At 39.3% G+C, this 20,076-nt stretch overlaps 1 protein-coding gene across 1 annotated transcript in view; it reads right to left on the bottom strand.

The window, feature by feature from the left end:
* The window catches only part of LOC149309923 (ATP-dependent translocase ABCB1-like), a 59,950-nt gene that overhangs the window by 17,600 nt on the left and 22,274 nt on the right, over positions 1–20,076 (bottom strand). Inside the window, exons 10-21 of the mRNA XM_089533298.1 lie at positions 18,770–18,883; positions 17,339–17,449; positions 15,100–15,225; positions 13,868–14,071; positions 12,201–12,371; positions 9,771–9,932; positions 6,524–6,706; positions 5,258–5,404; positions 4,403–4,507; positions 2,728–2,805; positions 2,054–2,137; positions 493–696 (exon numbers count right to left, since the gene is read on the bottom strand). Coding sequence (XP_089389424.1) covers positions 493–696; positions 2,054–2,137; positions 2,728–2,805; positions 4,403–4,507; positions 5,258–5,404; positions 6,524–6,706; positions 9,771–9,932; positions 12,201–12,371; positions 13,868–14,071; positions 15,100–15,225; positions 17,339–17,449; positions 18,770–18,883 — 1,689 coding nt within the window. The remainder of the gene's footprint in view (positions 1–492; positions 697–2,053; positions 2,138–2,727; positions 2,806–4,402; positions 4,508–5,257; positions 5,405–6,523; positions 6,707–9,770; positions 9,933–12,200; positions 12,372–13,867; positions 14,072–15,099; positions 15,226–17,338; positions 17,450–18,769; positions 18,884–20,076) is intronic.

Here is a 20,076-nt window from a genome sequence, read left to right as displayed (position 1 = left end):
AATTAAGGCGCGGTAGAGAGCCAGGAAGAGGCGGCTGGGAGCCGCCTCTTGCTGCTGCATAGCAGCGCCGCAGCAACCCAACTGTGTGGCGCTGCTACATGAAAAAAAGGACAGCTAAAAGTAGCTCCGTTTTGTGCTGCTGCAAATAGCTTGTGGCAGCACAAACACGTCACTACTGCATGGCTCCATTTGGACGTCACGCAGCAGTGACATCTTCGCTGCGCGCACCGTCTACTCAATGCCACGCAGTGAGGACGTCCTCATCAGGTGCGAGGGGTGAGGGGTGTGTGGGTGGGGCACCCCTCACACGTGACGAGGGTGTCATTCAGGGCCAGTATGTACTGGGCCTAAGTTACAACTGTAACATAATTTAAGTCCACCTTTGTTATTAGGAAAAAGGAATTAATCACAAGTAACAATAATTAGTTACAAATAACCAGCACTCAACCATCCTGATTTGCTGTTGGAGCTTATGGTTTCCTGGAGACTTACCTTCCCTGCATTTTCAAGCTCCTTCTTATCTTTCTTGGCATGTCCAGCCAACATTCTCATTTCAATGAGCCCTCCTATGGCAATGATTGGCACAACAGCCAAGATTAAGAGGGTCAACTGCCAGCCATACACAAATGATATAATAATCCCTGTCCCGAGGTTAGCCAGATTTTGGGCAATCATCGCTAGCCTGGCTCCAGTAGCCTGAGAGAAGAAGAAAACACATGTGCACACAAACATGGATCAGTCATTAAAGTTCACCTCCAAGCATTCACAGTGAACAACACTTAACAATCAGTCTTAATACACTCAGTGAACATCTGGTATATTGTCAATGGGAGCTAATGGCAAGGAGGTGTCTCTCTGATAGCTGGGTGGTCCCTCTTCTAAGTTCTGTTTTCACAGCAGGCTTGTCAGAAGAGCTATGTGCTGTCATATCAAGCTTCCTGTTGTTGTGTGCATTCTAGTCACTTCCAATTCATGATTACCCTATCATGGGGTTTTCTTGGCAAGATTTCTTGAGAGCAGGGTTGCTGTTGCCTTCCTCCGAGGCCCCAATCCAGCAAAAAGCAGCCCCTTCTTGTGCCCTGGAAAGGATGTGATAGCCACAGCAACATGGCTTTACGGTGCTCCTTTGGTGCTGCATCATGTGGACACAGCGCCAGAGGAGCGCCATGTGGTGTGGCACGCGGCATATGGACTCCACCCCCAGGCCAGCTTTTTCTGCCAGTATGCACAGCCCCTCATTCTGTTTTTCCAACTTCTACTTTTATAACAGATAATGTGGCAAGGTTGGAGGGAGGTGTCTCTTTCACTATATAGATTGGCCAGTACGTTTTATTACATAGATGGTAATGAACAATAACTACCATAAATGATCAGTTTTAAAGTTATTTCAAATTACCAAACTAATTAATGCATTTGGATGTTCACCAAGGCCCTCAATCATGGCCCTCAGTCCTTTCAGCTCAATATTGCCAACTCTGACTGGTAGCACATCTCCAGGTTTTCAGATAGGATTCCTCCTTCCTCTGGATCTTTACTGTATGTTTAAACAGGGTTCTTAGACAGGATTAAGCAGGATTCTTTCTTAGGCTGCATTCGCACTGCATAAATAGTCCATTTTGACACCATTTGAACTGTCATTGGTGAATGCTGTGGAATTCTAGGAATTGTAGTTTGTTGTGGCATCAGAGCTCTCTGACAGAGAAGGCTAAATGTCTCACAAAATTTTAGTTCTTAGAATTCCATAAAATTCAGCCATGGCAGTTAAAGTACTGTCAAACTGGATTAATTCTGCAGTGTGAATGCAGCCTAGTTTCATATGGACTTTCCAGGGATAAGAATCAAAAAGCAGGTACTGTATCACTGAGCTACAGTCCAGCCCTAATAGACAATGCAGAAACATTCACTAAACAGGGAGATTCTCCACCTATCTAACACTGGTAATTGTTTCCCATTACCACTCAGTATCAGCCATGTAGTTTAAATATGTCTGCTGCCCTGGAGAACAATTTACACAAGTAGAAATAGTAAGAGGATGGCAATTTATATTACTTACCCCTTTTACTTCAGAAGCATCATGAGCAAGACGAGTAGTCAAGGCTCCAGTACTGTTTTTAGGGTCATCAAACCAACCAATATCCTGGAAAAAAATAATAATTTTTAAAATACAAAAAATTATTGAGCTCAAAGCAAGGGGCAGATGAAACAAATCAGACAAACAAGAAATGCACTCAAGGGTTTTATCCAGTGTGTATTCACTAACATGGCAATTGTAACACTCTGCTCCGACATCCACAACTAGAGTGACAATAAAGTGAACAGGACTTTGTCTGGACCTAAGCAAACAACAGTTTGGAAACATCATATGTTGTGAATTCTGACATCCCAGGTTTCCAAATATGTAGACTGGGATTCAAACACCTACTTTAGACTTGACACTAAGACCTAGACACCATATTATCCATTATTACTTTTGACACTTTGAAGACTGATTTGCCATGTTGCATCAGGGTGGATTAAGAAAAAAAGAAAGAACCCCCCCTCCCCGATAATAGAGGAATTCATTTTTTAAAAATATATATATGCAAGGTTTTTTTAAAAATGCAAGCTGTAGCATACTGTTTACAGTATGTTTTGTGAAATATGCACCACTTAATATTGCCGCCTATCCACTGGATTAGCAGGGGATGAAAAAGAACACAAGCAAGTCAACCAGCCTTGTCCTCATACCTGTCTAAGCATTGCTTTGAATCCCATGTAACGAAGCTTCATTGTAAGGACCTCTCCAGCTTTGCCAAAAGTGAAACCCTGCCAGAAAGAAAAAAGCATTTCTGCATAATTTCAGTAAGTTCAGAAGCAAAATAGAACAACAAAAGCCAGGCCCTCTTCATTGTCTGTCTGAAATGAGAGAGGAAAAAGGCACTGGAGAAAAATAAATATATGTGTCCTATCAGAAGAACAATAGATTTCATGTTTAATTCTCTTTTCTGAAACCTTCTGTATTTAAAACATGACAGTTTTGATATTGCCCAAATTTGATTATTTATTATTCTTAGTAACAATTTAATAATCTTAGGTTAATAAACAACATAGGTACATTAAAATATATTGCAAAAGGTTTAGAGATGGGTGGACTTAAAGCTGAATCTGTGGGGTAAAGTAAATATCATTAAAACAAATATTATTCCTCTCTTCGTACCTGGTAAGTATTTTTAAAAATTAAGCATGTTGTTTAGAAAATTGGGGGGGGGGGGTATCTCCTCCTAGACTTTCAATGGAAAGGCTGCAAACACCAGTTAAAGAGGGCCTTCCAGATCTTCTTATATACCATGAGGCATACTTGTTATCTTGCATTTATTTTTGACGTTGTTCATATAATATGAGTAATCCACTATGGTCAGCCCTTGAATCTTCATTACTGGAACCTTCATTTAAATGGACAGCTCTTGGCTCTTGTTTTATATAAAAGAGACAGTACCTTGTCAACAATTTCAGATGTTAGAACTCTTTAACAAATATTGTCTCACCAATTAGAGTCTGACCCATATGCTCAGGCTAAATTGATCTTATGGGAGAATCCAGATTTGAAGACTTTGTAAGAAAATATTTTTATGGAAGATGTGAGCAGATAACATTGTCACCGTAAATCTAGTATGTGGTATTGACAATGAATTTCTGTCCTTCTCAATTCAGCAAGAGCAGTTTAATTTACCTCTATCAGCTAAATTACAGTATTTACACCTGAAACATTTGCTGCAATCCAGATTTGGCCCTGCAGCCCTAAGTGCTTCTGAGATTCCCCTAATATTAGAAACATTAATTAATCAAAAGCATAAACTGGGTGGCTTCAGCTGAAATTATGGTACAAATGTATGGGTGCTATTCGGCTTTCAGTATAAATTTTCGCTATTCAAGAAAAAAGGGTTAGTCTGTCAATTCTAGTAGACTACATGTAGTGAATCTGTCAAGGAAGCAAATTCAAGGCTGATATAACAGAGTATGCTGTTTAAAAAATATAGATTTGATCAGTAAATAATAGATGCCCTTTTCTAAACACACCCAAGGTGCTGCTAAATACAAATTAGTTTACCTTACTTATTTAATGTACACCTTAATAACACAATTTCAACAACAGAACATTCAGCATATTCTCTTTTTCAAATGTATTGTAAACATAAATCTATAAAATTAAAACATGTCTGATACTGTTCTCATATAAAGCATGGCAAGAAAACTACATAATTTTTAGAATTAAAAGCATTATCCTGGGCCATCTTAATAAATATCTGAGTTAAAAGTGATTTTTGTTGTTGCCAAAGCAAAAGAAAATGAGTTATTCTTTATATCTTGAATTCCACTTTCATAATTTATCCACATATCATAAGAACAAAGCAAAAAAGCTTACCTGAAGAAAAAATGTTACAAAGGAAACAACTCCGAGTCCTAAGAAGAGCAATGAATACAAATTGCTCCTTTGTCTTGTCTCGTTTGGATCTTGTAATGCAAAAATCTATAAGAAGGTAGTCCATGTTAAATAATGTTTTCATCTGAGTTTTAGTGGCAAAATCACAAACCAGTACTGGAAAGCATGATCCAGAAGCATAAGAAGAAACAAGTCTTCCTGTGCTTATTGATGGTTATATTTTATTCTAGAAAAAGGTATTTATTATTCTGTTTTGTAAAAATCCCAAAACATTTTGGGCTCCCTATTACTGAGTGACCTTCTTCATGGGCTACACTAGAAATGAACATAATTTTATGTTTATGTTTATAAATAATATGTTTATATTCATTTATGTTATATCAAAAACCTTTTTTAGAATAAAATATAACCATCAATAAGCATGTGAAGACTTATTTCTTATTTAGTTTTAGTGAACTTCTTTCCCTTCAGCATAATATGTCCAATATGAAATGAGCAATAATTTATATGGCCATCATCATCAGGTTTTACCCTGCAAAACTGGGATGATCCTGAATTGGCAATCCCACAGGAATATGAACTGGGATGACCCCGAATCGGCAATCTCACAGGAATATGAATCCCAATGTGTTGACATAAAGTGCATAAGAACAACCAGTGAGGCCTGTGTCTCTTGAAAATATTAAGCATTCAGCCTGGAAATTATGCTATAGAAAGGGGGTGTGTGTCTATTTTCTGCTTTTTACTACAAAGTTCTCTCTTATCAGGCTTGAAATATTCCACATTTAAATGTAGGTTTGGAATGGATATCAAAGACATAATGTACTGTATACTTACCCCTATGATTTCTGAGAAAATGATTGAAAATGCAGGCTGCAAAGCTCCATTGACAATTGCAGCACATGTTCCCACTAAAAAGTAAGGCCATTCAGATATATTAAGCTTCATAATCTTCAGAAATGAAACAGGGGGCAAATTTCCATCCTGGAACAGAAAAAAAAACTTTTCATGAAATCTACTGTGCTCTTTTCTGCCTTCCAGTCTACTGATCGTTTGCATAATTTGGTGTTCTTGATTTTTTTTTACTAATGACAACATAAAAACTCCTAGGATCTGTATGTTATCAAGCAGGCCCTTGTCTACTATATCTTCATCAGAGGACTAAACAACATACTATAAATCAAACATTTAGTATGCATTTGATCCTCCCTTTCTACTTTACTTCCAAGTATGTGTGAAAATCCCACATCCAGATAGAGGTCACTACACTGGGGTAGGACAATAACACCCTATAGCCTCCTTGGAGCAGAGGTAGGAACTAGACCGAGGGAGGTGTGGGGTTACTCCCCGAGTTAGCTACTCCTTCAGTCTACTTCCTGACTACTGGAGCGAGGATGCCCAAGCAACCCACATGAAGAGGTTTCCCCTTCCATCTCTGGAAACATTGTTTTTTGAACCACAACTCCCAGAACATCTCAACTAGCAGCACAGATATTGCTTGGGGATACTTGGAGTTATCGTCCAAAAAGTAACTTCCAAACTGCAAAAAAAGTTCAAGTACAAGAGCCTCAGACTAAAGAAATTAGAAATAGCAGAACTTGTACAGATCAGGATTAGGGAGAGTAATAACTAATGTAAACGGAAGGAGGGGTGAAACTATAAGTCTGGAACAGAGAGAAGGAGATATATGACCCTGGGTCCACATCCTGCTATGTAAACAAAACATTTCCAGAATTCAGGGACTGTAAATGCCATCATTTAGCTAACAAAAGCAGCACCAGCTATTAACAAATTGAGATTTCTGCAAGCTTGGGAGAAACTTAAATTGTGCAGATGTACAATACAGCCAAAGGAGAAAACATTATGAGGAGTACTCTAAAAACAGCTTAATGGAAACTGAGCATACTTGGTGGCCATCTATTACTGAGATATAGGGAAGTGTGGAATGAATACTTCAGGTGGCATGGGCGACTCAGTGATCAGAGAAGTGAACTGGAGTATGCATCACAGTCTAATATTTTGTTGTAGATCCTACTGGTAGAAACAAAATATAATCAATAGATAGTCAACTGAAATGTGGATGTCTAAAGCCAAGACACATACAGGCTGAATGGTTTGGACTTCAAGGTCTTCATCCTGTGCTTCTGGATTTTTGAAGCTCCTGTGAGTTGAACGTCTTCTCAGTCCATTTGAGATGGCATTTTTAGAAGCTTCTTCCAGTGATTTTTTTGAGAAACTGGGATCCTTTTCATCAGGCTCCTCTGAATGAACCTCAGTTTCAATAGACTGAAAAGAGAGAACAGATATTTTGGATATCCACATTGTTTAAAAAGTGCTTGTAAAAGGATCTAGGTCTTGTATTTGAAAGTGTGAATGAGAAAAACTCAAGACATTTGCATCACTTGGGCTGCCCCCTAGACAGTGGAACAACTTGCTGGGAGAGATTCAACAGCTAAACATGCTGTCTGAATTTAAAACAGTATTACGGACCTATCTCTTCCAGCAGGCCTACCTAGTTAATTTTAACCTATTAATTTTAAATTGGCGGAAGAAATAATAATAATAATAATAATAATAATAATAATAATTGTAGTAGTTGTTGCTGCCATTACTATTATTATCATCATTATTATTCTACCACTAACTACCTTATTGTGAATGCAGCCTAGTTTCAGATGCTGTTATACTGCAACATCCTGCAACCTCAAATAGTAGAGGCAATGGTAAGGAATGAAGCTGCATTTCTACAATATCTGGAGGGCCATATGATCCCACATCCCATAGCTGATTCCAATATATAGCTGCACTTGTAAAATTAGTGGTAGCATCTTTTATTTTTAAAAGAAAAGTTCCTAGACTACCATGGTACATAAAGAACAACCAAGCCTCTAAGAAATTAAAATCTCCAAGGACATTATCACATTTGTCTGATGTCTCACGACAATCACATTATGAAAGGAAATAGGACTGTACCACTCTGAAAACATTTCTTATCACATCTCTCTTCTTTCTTGCAACTGCACTGCTCTGAAAACCTCAGATAAGTCTCTTTGCTGCAGTTCCAACAGTCATATGGCAAGAGGGGGCCTGGTACTCCTCCTCTCCCTTGGCACTTGATATTCCAAAGGAAGCAACTCTGGGACTGTTGGTTTATTTATTTTTAATTTGTTTAGTTTTTAATTTTTAAAAAATAATTACAGCAAAAAATGGTAAAAATTATTTAAAATTATTTTAACTTTATTTTAATTTACCATTTTGCTTTAAATACACAAATACAATAAAGATTTAAAAATGTATTGAGTTAGCCTGGTTTGGAATAGCGGGTTGGAGGAGAAGAGAGGAGGAGAGTCAGGCTTCCTCGTGCCATGTGTCTGATGTAATGCCGGAATTGACGTAAAAGGGCTTTTCGCACCCATGCAGCTCTGTTATAATAGTGACATTTACAGCTATTTATGGGGTTTGCCTGTCAATGAAAAGATACACAACAGTCACAAATGGAATGCAGGGCAGCAGCAGAATGGACACGGCATCATGCAATATGTACTGGCCAAAGATGCTTTTATTCTGTTCAAATTCCACATTTTAGCCCCATGTGATAAAGTCTCAAGAGTCACAAAATGGCCCGAGCATAGATGGAAAAAAGTGTTGTAAATATAGTGTTTAGATGCAAAAGAAAACAGGTTTCCTGGGCCATTAGTATTTGTGCAAGCAAGCTATGCCTGAGGAAATTTCCTCTTCTAGATGACAGTTAAACATACAGGAGCCCTCTCCTCTTTTACCTTTGGCCATCCTTCTTTCCACAAAATGCTCACTCATTCATCATTAGAAACAGGGGCTGTTGTTGTTGTTGTGTGCCTTCAGACACGAAAATCTTTGTTTTGCAATGTAGTAGATAGTGCAAGAGAGCCAGTGTAGTGTAGTGGCTTGAGCATTAGCCTAGGGAGCTTATCACACAGGAGGAATTTCTCTTAATTTCGAATGAAAAGAAAGTGGGGCCAGAACGCATTAACGTGAATTCGCTAGTTCAGCGAATTTACGTGAATTCGAATTGCGTTCGAACGGACTTCCCATTGCCCAAAAATAGCTTGTCATTGCCCGAAATTGTGTGTGATCACCTCTCACATAATAACGTGAAACCCCATGATTGCATTTGGACTGACTTTCCATTGCCCGAAATTGCAGGTGGTACTCTATCACACAATAACGTTAAACCCCATGATTGCGTTCGGATTGTCATTGGATTATACTTCCAATTTCCCTTGTCTGATAATGTCCTATGACTGGGGATGAGGGTTTGATTGATTCACCATGGAAACCCATTGGTGCCCTTGTCTAAGTTACACTCTCTCAACCTCAGAGGGGCAAAGCCAAACCTCTTCTGAACAAATCTTGCCAAGAAAACCCTGTGATAAGTTCACCTTAGGGTTATCATTAGTGAGAAATGACTTGAAGACATGTATCAACAAGAAAGTGCAATCCTATGCATGCCTACTCAAGAAGCAAAACCCACTGAGTTCAATGGAATTTCTTCCTGAGTAAGTACACACAGAAGTTAGCTTGGAAAGCTTCTTGAAGGAATTGCCTGGAGCAGAGTAATATAGATGCTTGCTTATCATGAAGTCAAAGTAAGTTAAGCCTAGAAGATAAATGTGACTATAATGTCTCCAAATTACTTTGGTGTAATTACTTAAGGTGTCCTGGGAGAACAAATCTTTGTTATTCCTATCTACAGATACTCAGAATTCTCTTTGGCCTCGTTCCCACTGTTATTTTTCTGTCCCAACCACACTTTTTCTTCCCTCCTTCTGCCACAGGCTTATTAACTCTATTAAATCGTTTACAGTTTAGGTGTTGATAGAAATGCTGAACTTTCCCGATGCAACTTGTGGATTCTAATTCAGCAGCTGTGTTAAGATAAGGACAAAAGAGACATTCTAACTTACCTCACAAGTTTTTTGTGGGTTTTTTGGGCTATGTGGCCATGTTCTAGAAGAGTTTCTTCCTGACGTTTCGCCAGCATCTGTGGCTGGCATCTAAGATGCCAGCCACAGATGCTGGCGAAACGTCAGGAAGAAACTCTTCTAGAACATGGCCACATAGCCCAAAAAACCCACAAAAAACTATGGATGCCGGCCATGAAAGCCTTCAACTTCACATTACCTCACAGGGTTGTTGTGAGGATATATAGCTTAAGTATAGAAAGAGCCCTTTCTGATTCCTTGAGCTCAGTGGAAGAAAGATGGAATATAATGTAACTAGATAAATAAAACATTCACAGTGGACACAAAGCCTGAATAAAAGAGAATCTGCAGTCTCAAGGACTGAAAGAAGGAATAAACAAACATTATACCTGCATATTAACCAGTTTGAAATAAACTCCTTTCCTTTTCATAAGTTCATTATGAGATCCTTGCTCTGTGATGACACCATCTTCAAAAGCAGCTATCACGTCTGCATTTCGGACTGTAGACAAGCGATGGGCTATCACAATTGTTGTACGACCTTCTCTTGCCTGAAAAGACACATACAAATGCAATCAACCCTCATCCGGGCTAACCAGACATTTTAATCTCCCACAGTAATCTTTTGTTGCAGAATCCACACAGAAGACATTCTATGACCTGAAGAGTTGTAAATAATGTCTTCAAAGTTTCAGTCACCCAACACACACACACACACACGTACGTTGGGTGGGGGGGGGAAGATGACAGCAATTCCAAACAAACTTCCACCTCATGTGAACGTGCCTTTTCTGGTTCTCGTTTTTGGGTGCTATGGAATACCCATGAGTTTGGACCTACAAGTACTCCTGTGAATATGGGAGATTTTAAATATTCCACGATGCACTGAAATTCTAATCTTGGACAGCAAATACCACAAATTAAGGCACTCAGTACAAGGTGACTACAGGTTCACCAGTTTTCTGCTCAGGTGTAAAAGGTTTGGGCTATAATCCCAAATTCACCGATCTGAGATTTCAGAGTACATAGGTATGCCTATGATTGCACTGACAAAGTGCAAGATTGTGCTGTAACCTCTTTGAATTCATTTTTATGATTCCTTTTATGATTCTCCATTAAGGATGGCGTTAATGATTTGCCCAATATCATTCAGAGAATGACATAGTTGAACTTAGAGTAGACCTCCTGCATTGAAATTCAATAATGTCCTGTAGTACATTGAACCAGACCTTGTGAATGTTACTTGTTTTCCCTCCATAATAGATTGAGGATTCCAAGAATTGTGTTTTATAAAAACACAATTGTGTTCTGGTGTTGTTGTTGTTATTGTTATCTACCTCCAAGTCATATTTGACTTATGGTGACCCTAATGCAAACCTATCATAGGGTTTTCCAATAAAGTTACTTCAGTGGGGGCTTGCCATTGCCATCCTCTGAGGTTGAGAGTGTGTGACTTGTCCAAGGTCATCCAGTGGGTTTTTATGCTCAATCAGGGAATCAAACCCTGATCTTGAGAGTCTTAGTCCAACACTCAAACAACTACACCACACTGCCTCTCATAAAAAAAAACTACTTTAGGCCTATTTGTTCAGAAACCCTCCTTGGGCCTCTTTTAGGAGAACTGGAGATAAAAGGAAGGCAATAAAAATCACAGTCTTTAAAAACACACAGCCATATTTCACATTCATTAGTTTCGTGCTAAACTCTTTTTGGCAACTTTCTATCATGTTAATAAACCTTTAATTTGTGTTAAAATTCCACTACTGGGAGAATTCCAGAGCAAACCTGGCACAATAACTAATTGGCCCAGTCAGATTTATTACCTCCTCTTCCCTTCTTCTACTTCACGTTTTACCATCCAGAGCAGGTGTTGCAATCCATTTTTACCCTCCAGCCCTCAAAGGAAATCAGGGTTTGGTTTTTACAAATTAGTTCCAAAGGCTAGTTTTGTCTGTTTTGGAATATCTGAAGGGATCTGTATGTAGGCATTGTTTATAGTGTGTCTGCCCTGGACTGGATGACCATTCATCTTCAGTGCAATACATACTGTATATATTCACGCATAAGTCTAGAAATTTTAGGGGGGAATGGACTAAAAAAATCTTGATTGACTTATGTACAGGTCAATGTAAGTACTATACCGTTCAATAGAAAAAATGAACCGGCAGGCCTTTCCAGATTAACCATCCCGGCCCAGGTTCCCTGATTCCCTCATTCCTCCAGTGGCCCCATCTTAGTGATGGTTGAGGATCAACAGAGGGATATCAGGGGTTTTAGTTTTTAATTGTTGTTTTTATGCTTTGATATTGTGTTTTTAATATGTTATACTGTTTAATACTGTCTTAAGGGGGGGAGGGATAAAGTGTTTTTAATTGTTGTATTTTATATTTTACTGTTGTCAACCGCCTGGATTGGTTTCCCATAGGGCGGTATACAAATAAATATTATTATATTATTATAACCATCTCCTTCTCTGAGTAGAGTGGCAACGGCGAAAGCTTAGTCTGTCATAGGAGAACCTAAAAGAAGCATTAACCCCAATACTCTCAGTTATGTCTGCCAGAATTTTTAAAGTTCTTTGGCACTGTTTTCCTTTGCTTCATCATTTATATCCTTTATCATCTACTCCTAAAGTGAGTGAGGAATACATTTTTAGATTCCAAGGGAACAGTAAAGAAAGCAGGTGGGATGTTTGTGGGAAAGGGAAGTACACAGGGGGGCAGAGGGACTCAGAATCAAGGCTGGACTACTATCATTCCCAGCTAGAAGGGCACTAGCATGAGCCAAGGCTGCTGATGGGTTTTTCTACCATGGCAGACCTTATCCAATGCTGCTTGAACAACCGCTTCACTTTCAGTATCCAATGCTGACGTTGCCTCATCCAGCAAGAGAATCTTGGGATTCCGAACAAGAGCTCGGGCAATTGCTATCCTTTGCTTTTGTCCTCCACTTAGCTGTGCTCCCCTCTCTCCAACCACAGTTTCATACTTCTGCAAGACAGAAAATATTTTTTCTTTCATTTATTTTTCATCATATAACTTAATGAAAGTAGCTTTGCATGTTACACTTTTCTTCAATGGGAGATAACCTCCAGGATGGAATGCTGGAGCAGGAGAGTATGATTGATAGCATGACTGTATAAAAACCCTACATTGTGTGCCAAAGTGTAAGTATGCCTGACGGGCAGGTAACAAATGTATTAAATATACAGTACCAACAATAAATAATGATATGGATATTGTGGGGCTTTTTTCTCCCTTATAGCAATTATCTTCTGTACTCAGTGGCTGGAAAAATACTTGCACCACACCCTAGGCCCTTCAGAAAACACATTGTCTCCCCACTGTAAGAGTATCTGAACTAATTTACTTTTACCTCCTGTGTACATTGGCTTTGAGGTCTATTTCTACTTTATTATTATTTCTTTAATAAATATTTTCTTTAAAGAAATAATAACTAAGTGTAACAATAGACCTCAAGTCCGACTCCCACAAGAAAGTCAAAATAAATGACTTCTCCACTAATAGGTAGCTCTTAAGTACTGTTATTTCTAACACATATGATGTATGCATGTATTTATGTGAGTCTACCTTAAGGGTAAATATATAGGACTCTATTTTAACCTTCAACAGTTATTTTTCATGAGCCACAACAGTTTTGTAGGTTTTGAACATAGAATTTCTCACCCCTTTTATGCTAACAAGGTTTGGGAAATACCTAGAACTAATGCAGTGGAAAAACAGCACAAGATAAATCCATTTGAGAATATGTAGAAAGGGCTAATCAATATCTACCATTTACTTAACACTTAAGACCTAGAAGACAGATGTTAAGGAGCAACAAGTTGTGGGCACTGATTTACACTCTTCTCTCTGACCCTCCTCTGTCATACATCTCATCTCTACCCAGGTTCCAGAACTTTGTCCAACTTTATCCTAGATATTGGAAACAGTGTAGGTCAGCTTGCTTGAATCTGGTGCTTTCTAGATGTGGACTACAACTACAATTATCCCTAGCCAATATGACGAAAGCATGGGGAAAGCTGCATTTACAATGTTTATTTATGCATGATTTATCTCAACCTTAGCTTGTTAATCAAAGGCCTGTTACAGACAGCCAAAATAAAGCTGCTTCGAGTCACTTTGGAGGTATGCTATTTCAATGATACATGCGTCCTAAGAGTCCAAAGGCCGCACCAAAGCCACGCTCCAGTCCTAAGGACTAGAGTGCAGCTTTGGTGAAGCTTCCAGACTCTTAGGATTCATGCATCATTGAAATACCATACCTCCAATGTGACTCGAAGCAGCTTTATTTTGGCTGTCTGTAACAGGCCAAAGCTTTAGAAAATATATGGACAACTACAGCTATCCAGAAGGTGTTGAATGGCATAATATTCTATTAGTCGTAGTCAACAGTAAGGGATGATGATAACTGGATCTAAACACTTTAGAATAAGAAAGAACAAATGGACTTCTTGATTTCTCACATTGGGCAATTTCATGATGAAGTCATAGGCATTGGCTTCTTTGACAGCTTTTTCCATCTCTTCCATGGTGACATCTTCACGGCCATATCGAATATTTTCTGCAATGGTGGTAGCAAACAGCACAGGTTCTTGGTTCACCACACCTATAATTTCCCTAAGATACCTCAAATTTAGAGTCTTAATATCCTGTCCATCAATGGTAACCTACAATGGAACAAAAGTCACAAAAAGATATTTCAGGTTACTGATAATAGTAAATATTGGCCAAGTATCAGAACAGGAAAATATAAGTAGAGTCAAAAGATTGCTATAAGTGTAGTAAACCGTTTATAAATTGAACAGAAGTGAAGAGAATATTTAGGTGGAAATGCTAGGGAGAGGAGGTGAGACTGGGATGCCATGTGTTCGACATAGTTCAGACCTATGTTTGAAGGGTTGTCAGAGAAAACAGAACATGGGGATTGCTATTTGCAGGGGTCCTCTATTTTAAAGTCCAGGCCAGGCTTGGAATTCCCAAATTTTTAAGCAAGCTACTTATACTTTTTCATTTTACTCAGCTTTTAGTATGGGGTGAAATTCTGGCTCCTTGTTTTTAAGCTACATGATTTTATCCTCTTCGCGTTTTTTCTGTGAAATCGAGTTTGTTCTTTTAAACTCTTTAATTGGGCTTTGTGTATTTTATTATTTTCAGATTTATTTTATTAGGAAAAATCAGGGTTTGTTTGGTTTTTTAAAAAAAAAGATAGGGCATTTCGTTCTTAGATGTCCAAGACGATCACTAAGGGCTGAAATAGACAACCCAGATGGGACAGCCAGATGGGACAACCACATGCCGCAGCCCCAACCTGCTGCGGCACCAGCCGAAAAAAGAGCAGTTTTCAACTGCTCTTTTTTCCGCTGCAGAAAAGCTGCCTTTAGCAGCTCTTCTGCGGCCCCACAGCAGCTACCCAGTGTGTTGGCGGCTTGCGGTGTGTAACCACCATACCAGAAGCTGGCCCATGTGTGGGCAGCCGGAAGCTGGCTTCTGGACAACTTCAGAGCGTGCAGTGTCAAAATGACACTCTGAAGCTGCCTAGACGGCAATGCAAAAGTACAGTCTGTTTCATCCCTAAGTCCAATTGAAAGTGTTCAGAGAAATTTTAGACAGGGAAGGGAAAGGACACACAATTATTCATACATCTGCTTTCACTAAGTAGATCTGTGAAGAATTTGGACTGCATCAAGTATCTTACCATGCCTTCCAGAGGATCATAAAATCTCTGTATCAGCTGGACTGTTGTGCTTTTCCCACAGCCACTGCTGCCTACCAGGGCTACTGTCTGGCCACTGTTAACCTTCAGATTCAACCCTTTTAATACCTGAAAGGGAAACATACACAAAATACTGTAAAATACATCCTGTTGTGAAATTATTGCCCTTAGAACAAAAATGGGCAACCTTTGTGACTGGAGTGCAACTCCAAGTAGTTCTAGGCTACAAAGCCAATTTGGGGATCATGGCAGTTGGGGTCCAACTCACATTCCCTAAATCTAGGCCCCTTTCACATTGCATAACTATGTGACACCAACACTGTTTTGACTGTCATGGCTGTGTCCTAAGGAATCCTGGAATTTGTAATTCAGAGAGGAACCGGAGCTCTCTTGACAGAATTCTAAAATACTCATGAAACTACAAATCCCATGAGTCTATAGGACAGAGCCATGGCAGTTAAAGTGGTATCAAAGCACAATGATTATGCAGCAGGAAAGGGACCCTAGAATAGAACCACAATGAGATCTTATATCCTAGGTTCTCTTGCATCACTGCCTCTACTGATGTTTATGACTCTTCCCTTTCCAAACATGACACAGACATGCACTATGACACAAAATGGTTTGTCCACCTAGTTAACTATTAACAGTGTGACTGGCAGCCATTATCTGGAGTTTCAGATAGAAATCCATCTCACCTTTGTTTGGAGAAAAAGAACCTGGCTAGTTGTTCTTTCAGAGGTGCAGACCTCTCTTTTCTGCTTTCAACATTTCATACAACCTGTGTAGGTGCATTTGCATCAGTATCCTTGATTCCAAAAAGTCATAGGTGGCCAGAGGCTTCTGCAGGAAGGAGGGACTTGCCAATTTCCCAAAGGCTAGCGAATGATGTTCTGATACTTGACCCAAAGTGTAAAATGCCTCTTCCTCAGTTGCATTTACAGAAGCCCATCTGAGCAGTAGTTGACTCTTACTTCAACATCATGCCCTCTAACATTTCACAGGGGACATGTGTGGCCAAACAACATCAGAGTATGTTCAAGATAGGAAACACTACTACAAGCTAAGAGGGACTGTAGCAGTTTGCTTTTGCCCGAATTTACCAAGAAGGGCAAGATTTCTCCCTCTTGCTGAGAAAACTGAGTGAAAACTATGTTTGCACTTGGAACTCAGTTCACAGCAGCTGAAGTAAACTGAGGACAAGAGAACAAAGAGGGAGAATAATAGAGAAACTGGAACATTTTAAAAGCACCTGAAAAGTATTAAGACAGAGGAATAAATCAGGACTGTCCCTCTTAAATAAGGACAGTTGGAGGGTATGCAACACTGGCTACCCCTGCTTCTTTTGATGGAAGCAGCTTAGCTTAGGAGGCAAAGTGCTGACTGCATTATGGACTCCAGCTCTGTCCTTTCTGCAAGCCATTCCTCCCCCAAGATCTGGTACCCTAAAGTAACCATCTGCACTTCCCTATCTTCATTCTCCTTCTGCATAGGAATCGGGACAGGGTAAGAGTTACTCTAGAACAGCACGTCCTGTAGTACCTCTCTGTATTGCTTGAGTTGGAGCCTTGTGGTCAAGATGTGTTTTTCCAAGTGGATTATACTGAACCTGTCTAATGCCACAGCATGAGGGCTCATAGAATTTGACCAGCAAGTAAAATATGGTATAGCAATTCAACCTGCTTTGACCAACAAGTAAAATACAGTATAGCAAGCAAAATACGGTATAGCAATTCAACTCTATAGCAGGTGTAAGCAAGTAGAATGGGCTGTTTTACCCCTAAGATCCCTTTAGTGGGCTCCATGACCTCCCAAAATTTTAAAAATGCTACCAATGTTCCTCCCACACACTAAAAAAAAAAGGCCTTGGGCCTTTCTATAGTGAAGAACCACAATTGCTGGAGAATGTGAGGAGCAACAACTGCCATGCTCTCCAATTTTGTAGGGTGCAGCCATGATAATGACCTGGTGGAGAAAGGGAGCTCCCAGGTTTGCATGATTCCCAACCCTGTTGGTATGGTTTGAAACAATTTCCCCCACCTGAACTTGTCAACTTTTCCCAGAGTGTTAGTGGGTTTCAGCTGTCATCATGGCTATAAGCTGACCTCAATTTCAGATTTTAAACACAATTCAGTCTGTATACTAAGTTTCTTCAATATTCACAAACAAAACCCAGGCTTAAATGGCTGTGAATAATCTATACTAGTTCAGTTCATGATACCTGGACATCTGGCCTTGATGGATAATTGAAATAAACATTTCGGAAATCCAGATTTCCTTTCAGTTGGTCAGGTTTGTAGCCAGTTTCTGAAAAGCTGTCAATCTGAGGTTCCTAAATAATAATTTAAAAAAGCCTTGTAAGTGAATATTGAATATTTAGACAACACCTAAATAGCAAGAGACCTATGAATATTTCACACCACCCCCCAACACCAACACCCCACCCCGTATATTCATATACATAGCATTCTATCCATGATCTTCATTTGAAGAGATTAAGACTAACCTAGAGGCAATGATGAATGCATATTTAACCACTATATAGTAACACTGTTCCTTGTCTGTGGCCCCCTCAGATCTGTATCTCCAGTGCCTCTTACTCAGAGAGCTAGGTAGATAGTTCTGGACACCTCATCTTAAAGAGCAAGCAGAAAGGAGGTTGGAAACAATGTTATACTCCACTTGTTCACACATACCTAATTCTAGCTTGTCGAAGTTTAATTCTAATTGGGCTGGTGATGGCATTAAAATGAGCAGATCTGCCTACCAACCCTATCACACATATAATTTAGTATGTGTGTTGTTTCTAAATTATAGTAGGCATATATCCCCCTAATTGCAATCAAGACTGCAGCTCACAGAAAATTAGATTTAGCCCTGTTGTTTTTGCCACAGTCTCAGAGCACCCATGGCTTCTATTGCTCCCATCACACTAGACGATTACATTGCAAAACTAAATACTGGCCTCCAAAGAGGGATTTTCCTTATGACCACAGCAGGGGTTAAATCTCTCTACAGCCACAATAATTACTTCTTCCCATACACATGCAAATTTATCAACTACACTCCCTGTGTGTTAAATGCAAAAATGCATGAAAGGTCAAATTTAGTTTGTTCCTCATATATATGGCACACAAAACAAATATTTCCACTCATTCATACAGCTGACCTAGTCTTTTTTCCTCTTATCTCTCTATATTATGTTACTTCTCAGAATACCCCATGTATGAATTGGACTGATATTTCAAAGTAGTTGAAAATAGACCTGCAACCTCCTCATCACTTAGTATTGACTTAGGCTTTTAGCATAATTTATTATTCATTTGGTGATTTATACAGCTGGGCAGGGAAAATTAGAGAGAAGCCATTAACAATATATACTATGGCTAGGATACAAAGGTGTACTTTAAGCATACACCAGGAACAGCCAGCGGATTTTTTACTTTTATTTTCTTTGAACAAAACACCTCCCAATGCTAATTTTAAAAATTTTCTTTGCTTCTGATGTAGCTTGCCATATGGCATCAGGAACTATCTCTAAACATGTAGAGCTACTCACACTCTTCTCTGGATTCCATCAAAGGATGATTACAAATCTATACAGACTTCCTGGCTCTCCATAACAAGCCATGGCTCTAAAAAGGAGACTTACGTTGTCTATGATATTGAAAATTGCATAAGCAGCTCCTCTGGCAATAGCAAATGCTTCTAAGTTTGGAGACACCTGCCCAATGCTAAATGCTCCAATTAGGACAGCAAAGAAGACCTAAATGGAAACATTTTTGAAACAAAAGAGAAAAGTATTTATGAATATTGATTCATTTGAGCTAAAAAGCTTCCACATTATGTAACTCTCATGTGGCTAAATTTTAACAAGCAGAAACATTTATCTATCAAAGCAAATAACAAAGACAGAGAGAAAGGGAAAGACTACACTCTCCATAACCTATTCATTCAGAACACATTATCACAGGCTCAAGATTAGAAATGCTGCCATTTACAAGACAGGCACAAATTATATATGTAGCCTCAAATTCCACATAATTGGAATATAGTCTGAATTTTGCTGAGATGTCCTTGTAAGTAGTTTAATGGAATTCCAGTTACCAGACTTGTAATTGCTTTTCTTCATAGATCTAAAAATGCAGGAACATCAGCTTTAAATTATTTTTCTTTCTTTAAATTTAAAAAAAAAAAAGAATTATGGCACCTCCTTCTTTTTAAACAAAATAGTGGTATGAATATTCCTTATTTTTAAATAACTTTATTTACACATATGCACATTCCTACTATGAAAAGGGGGCCTGTTTGGAATAAATTTTTTCCATTGGCACATTTGTCGTTCCCATTGGGAAAGATGGAGCAGCCAGTAACCCCCCACCCCCCGACCCAGAGATGTCACACACACACCCAGTGCAGCCACTTTGGGTCCTTTTTTTTAAAAAAAAAAATTAAAACTAATCACAAAATTGATAGATTGGCAGAGCAGCTACTTGCAAAGGCAAGTAGCTGCTAAGCCATTCTATCAATTTTGCTAATAGTTTTGCTTTAAAAACCCTAACCCTAACCCTAACCCTTTCCTTTCCCTCTTTCCTTCCACACCTCCCAGTGCTGGCAAGGCCTCCTGTGCTGCTGCTGGGCCTCCGCCGCTTCCTCGGGGCCGGCGGTGCTTCTGGGGCTTCCGGTACAGCATTGGGCAAGTGGCATCAGCATGGCGGCAGCAGCACCAGAATCCCCGCCAGCCCCGGGGAAGCAGCTGTTGTTGTTGTTGTTGTTTTACTTTCTTTTCTTTTCTCCCTCCCCACCTCAACCACAGAAAAAATGACAGTCTCCTCCTTAAGAAGGGAGACTTTCATTTCTTCTTTGGTGGGTGCAGAGGGCATGCAGGAGTGAGAAGGTGGCACTATGGCAGCAGTGCGGAAATTAGAAATTAGTGCCATGGATCACCAAAGCAGCACT

This window comes from Sceloporus occidentalis, unplaced genomic scaffold, assembly GCF_023333645.1.
Source record: "Sceloporus occidentalis isolate IW3139 unplaced genomic scaffold, rSceOcc1.0.p SCAF_7, whole genome shotgun sequence".
Classification (NCBI taxonomy): Eukaryota; Metazoa; Chordata; class Lepidosauria; order Squamata; family Phrynosomatidae; genus Sceloporus; species Sceloporus occidentalis.
Note: the sequence above shows the minus strand (reverse complement) of the source record. Positions and strands in the feature narration are given on the sequence as shown.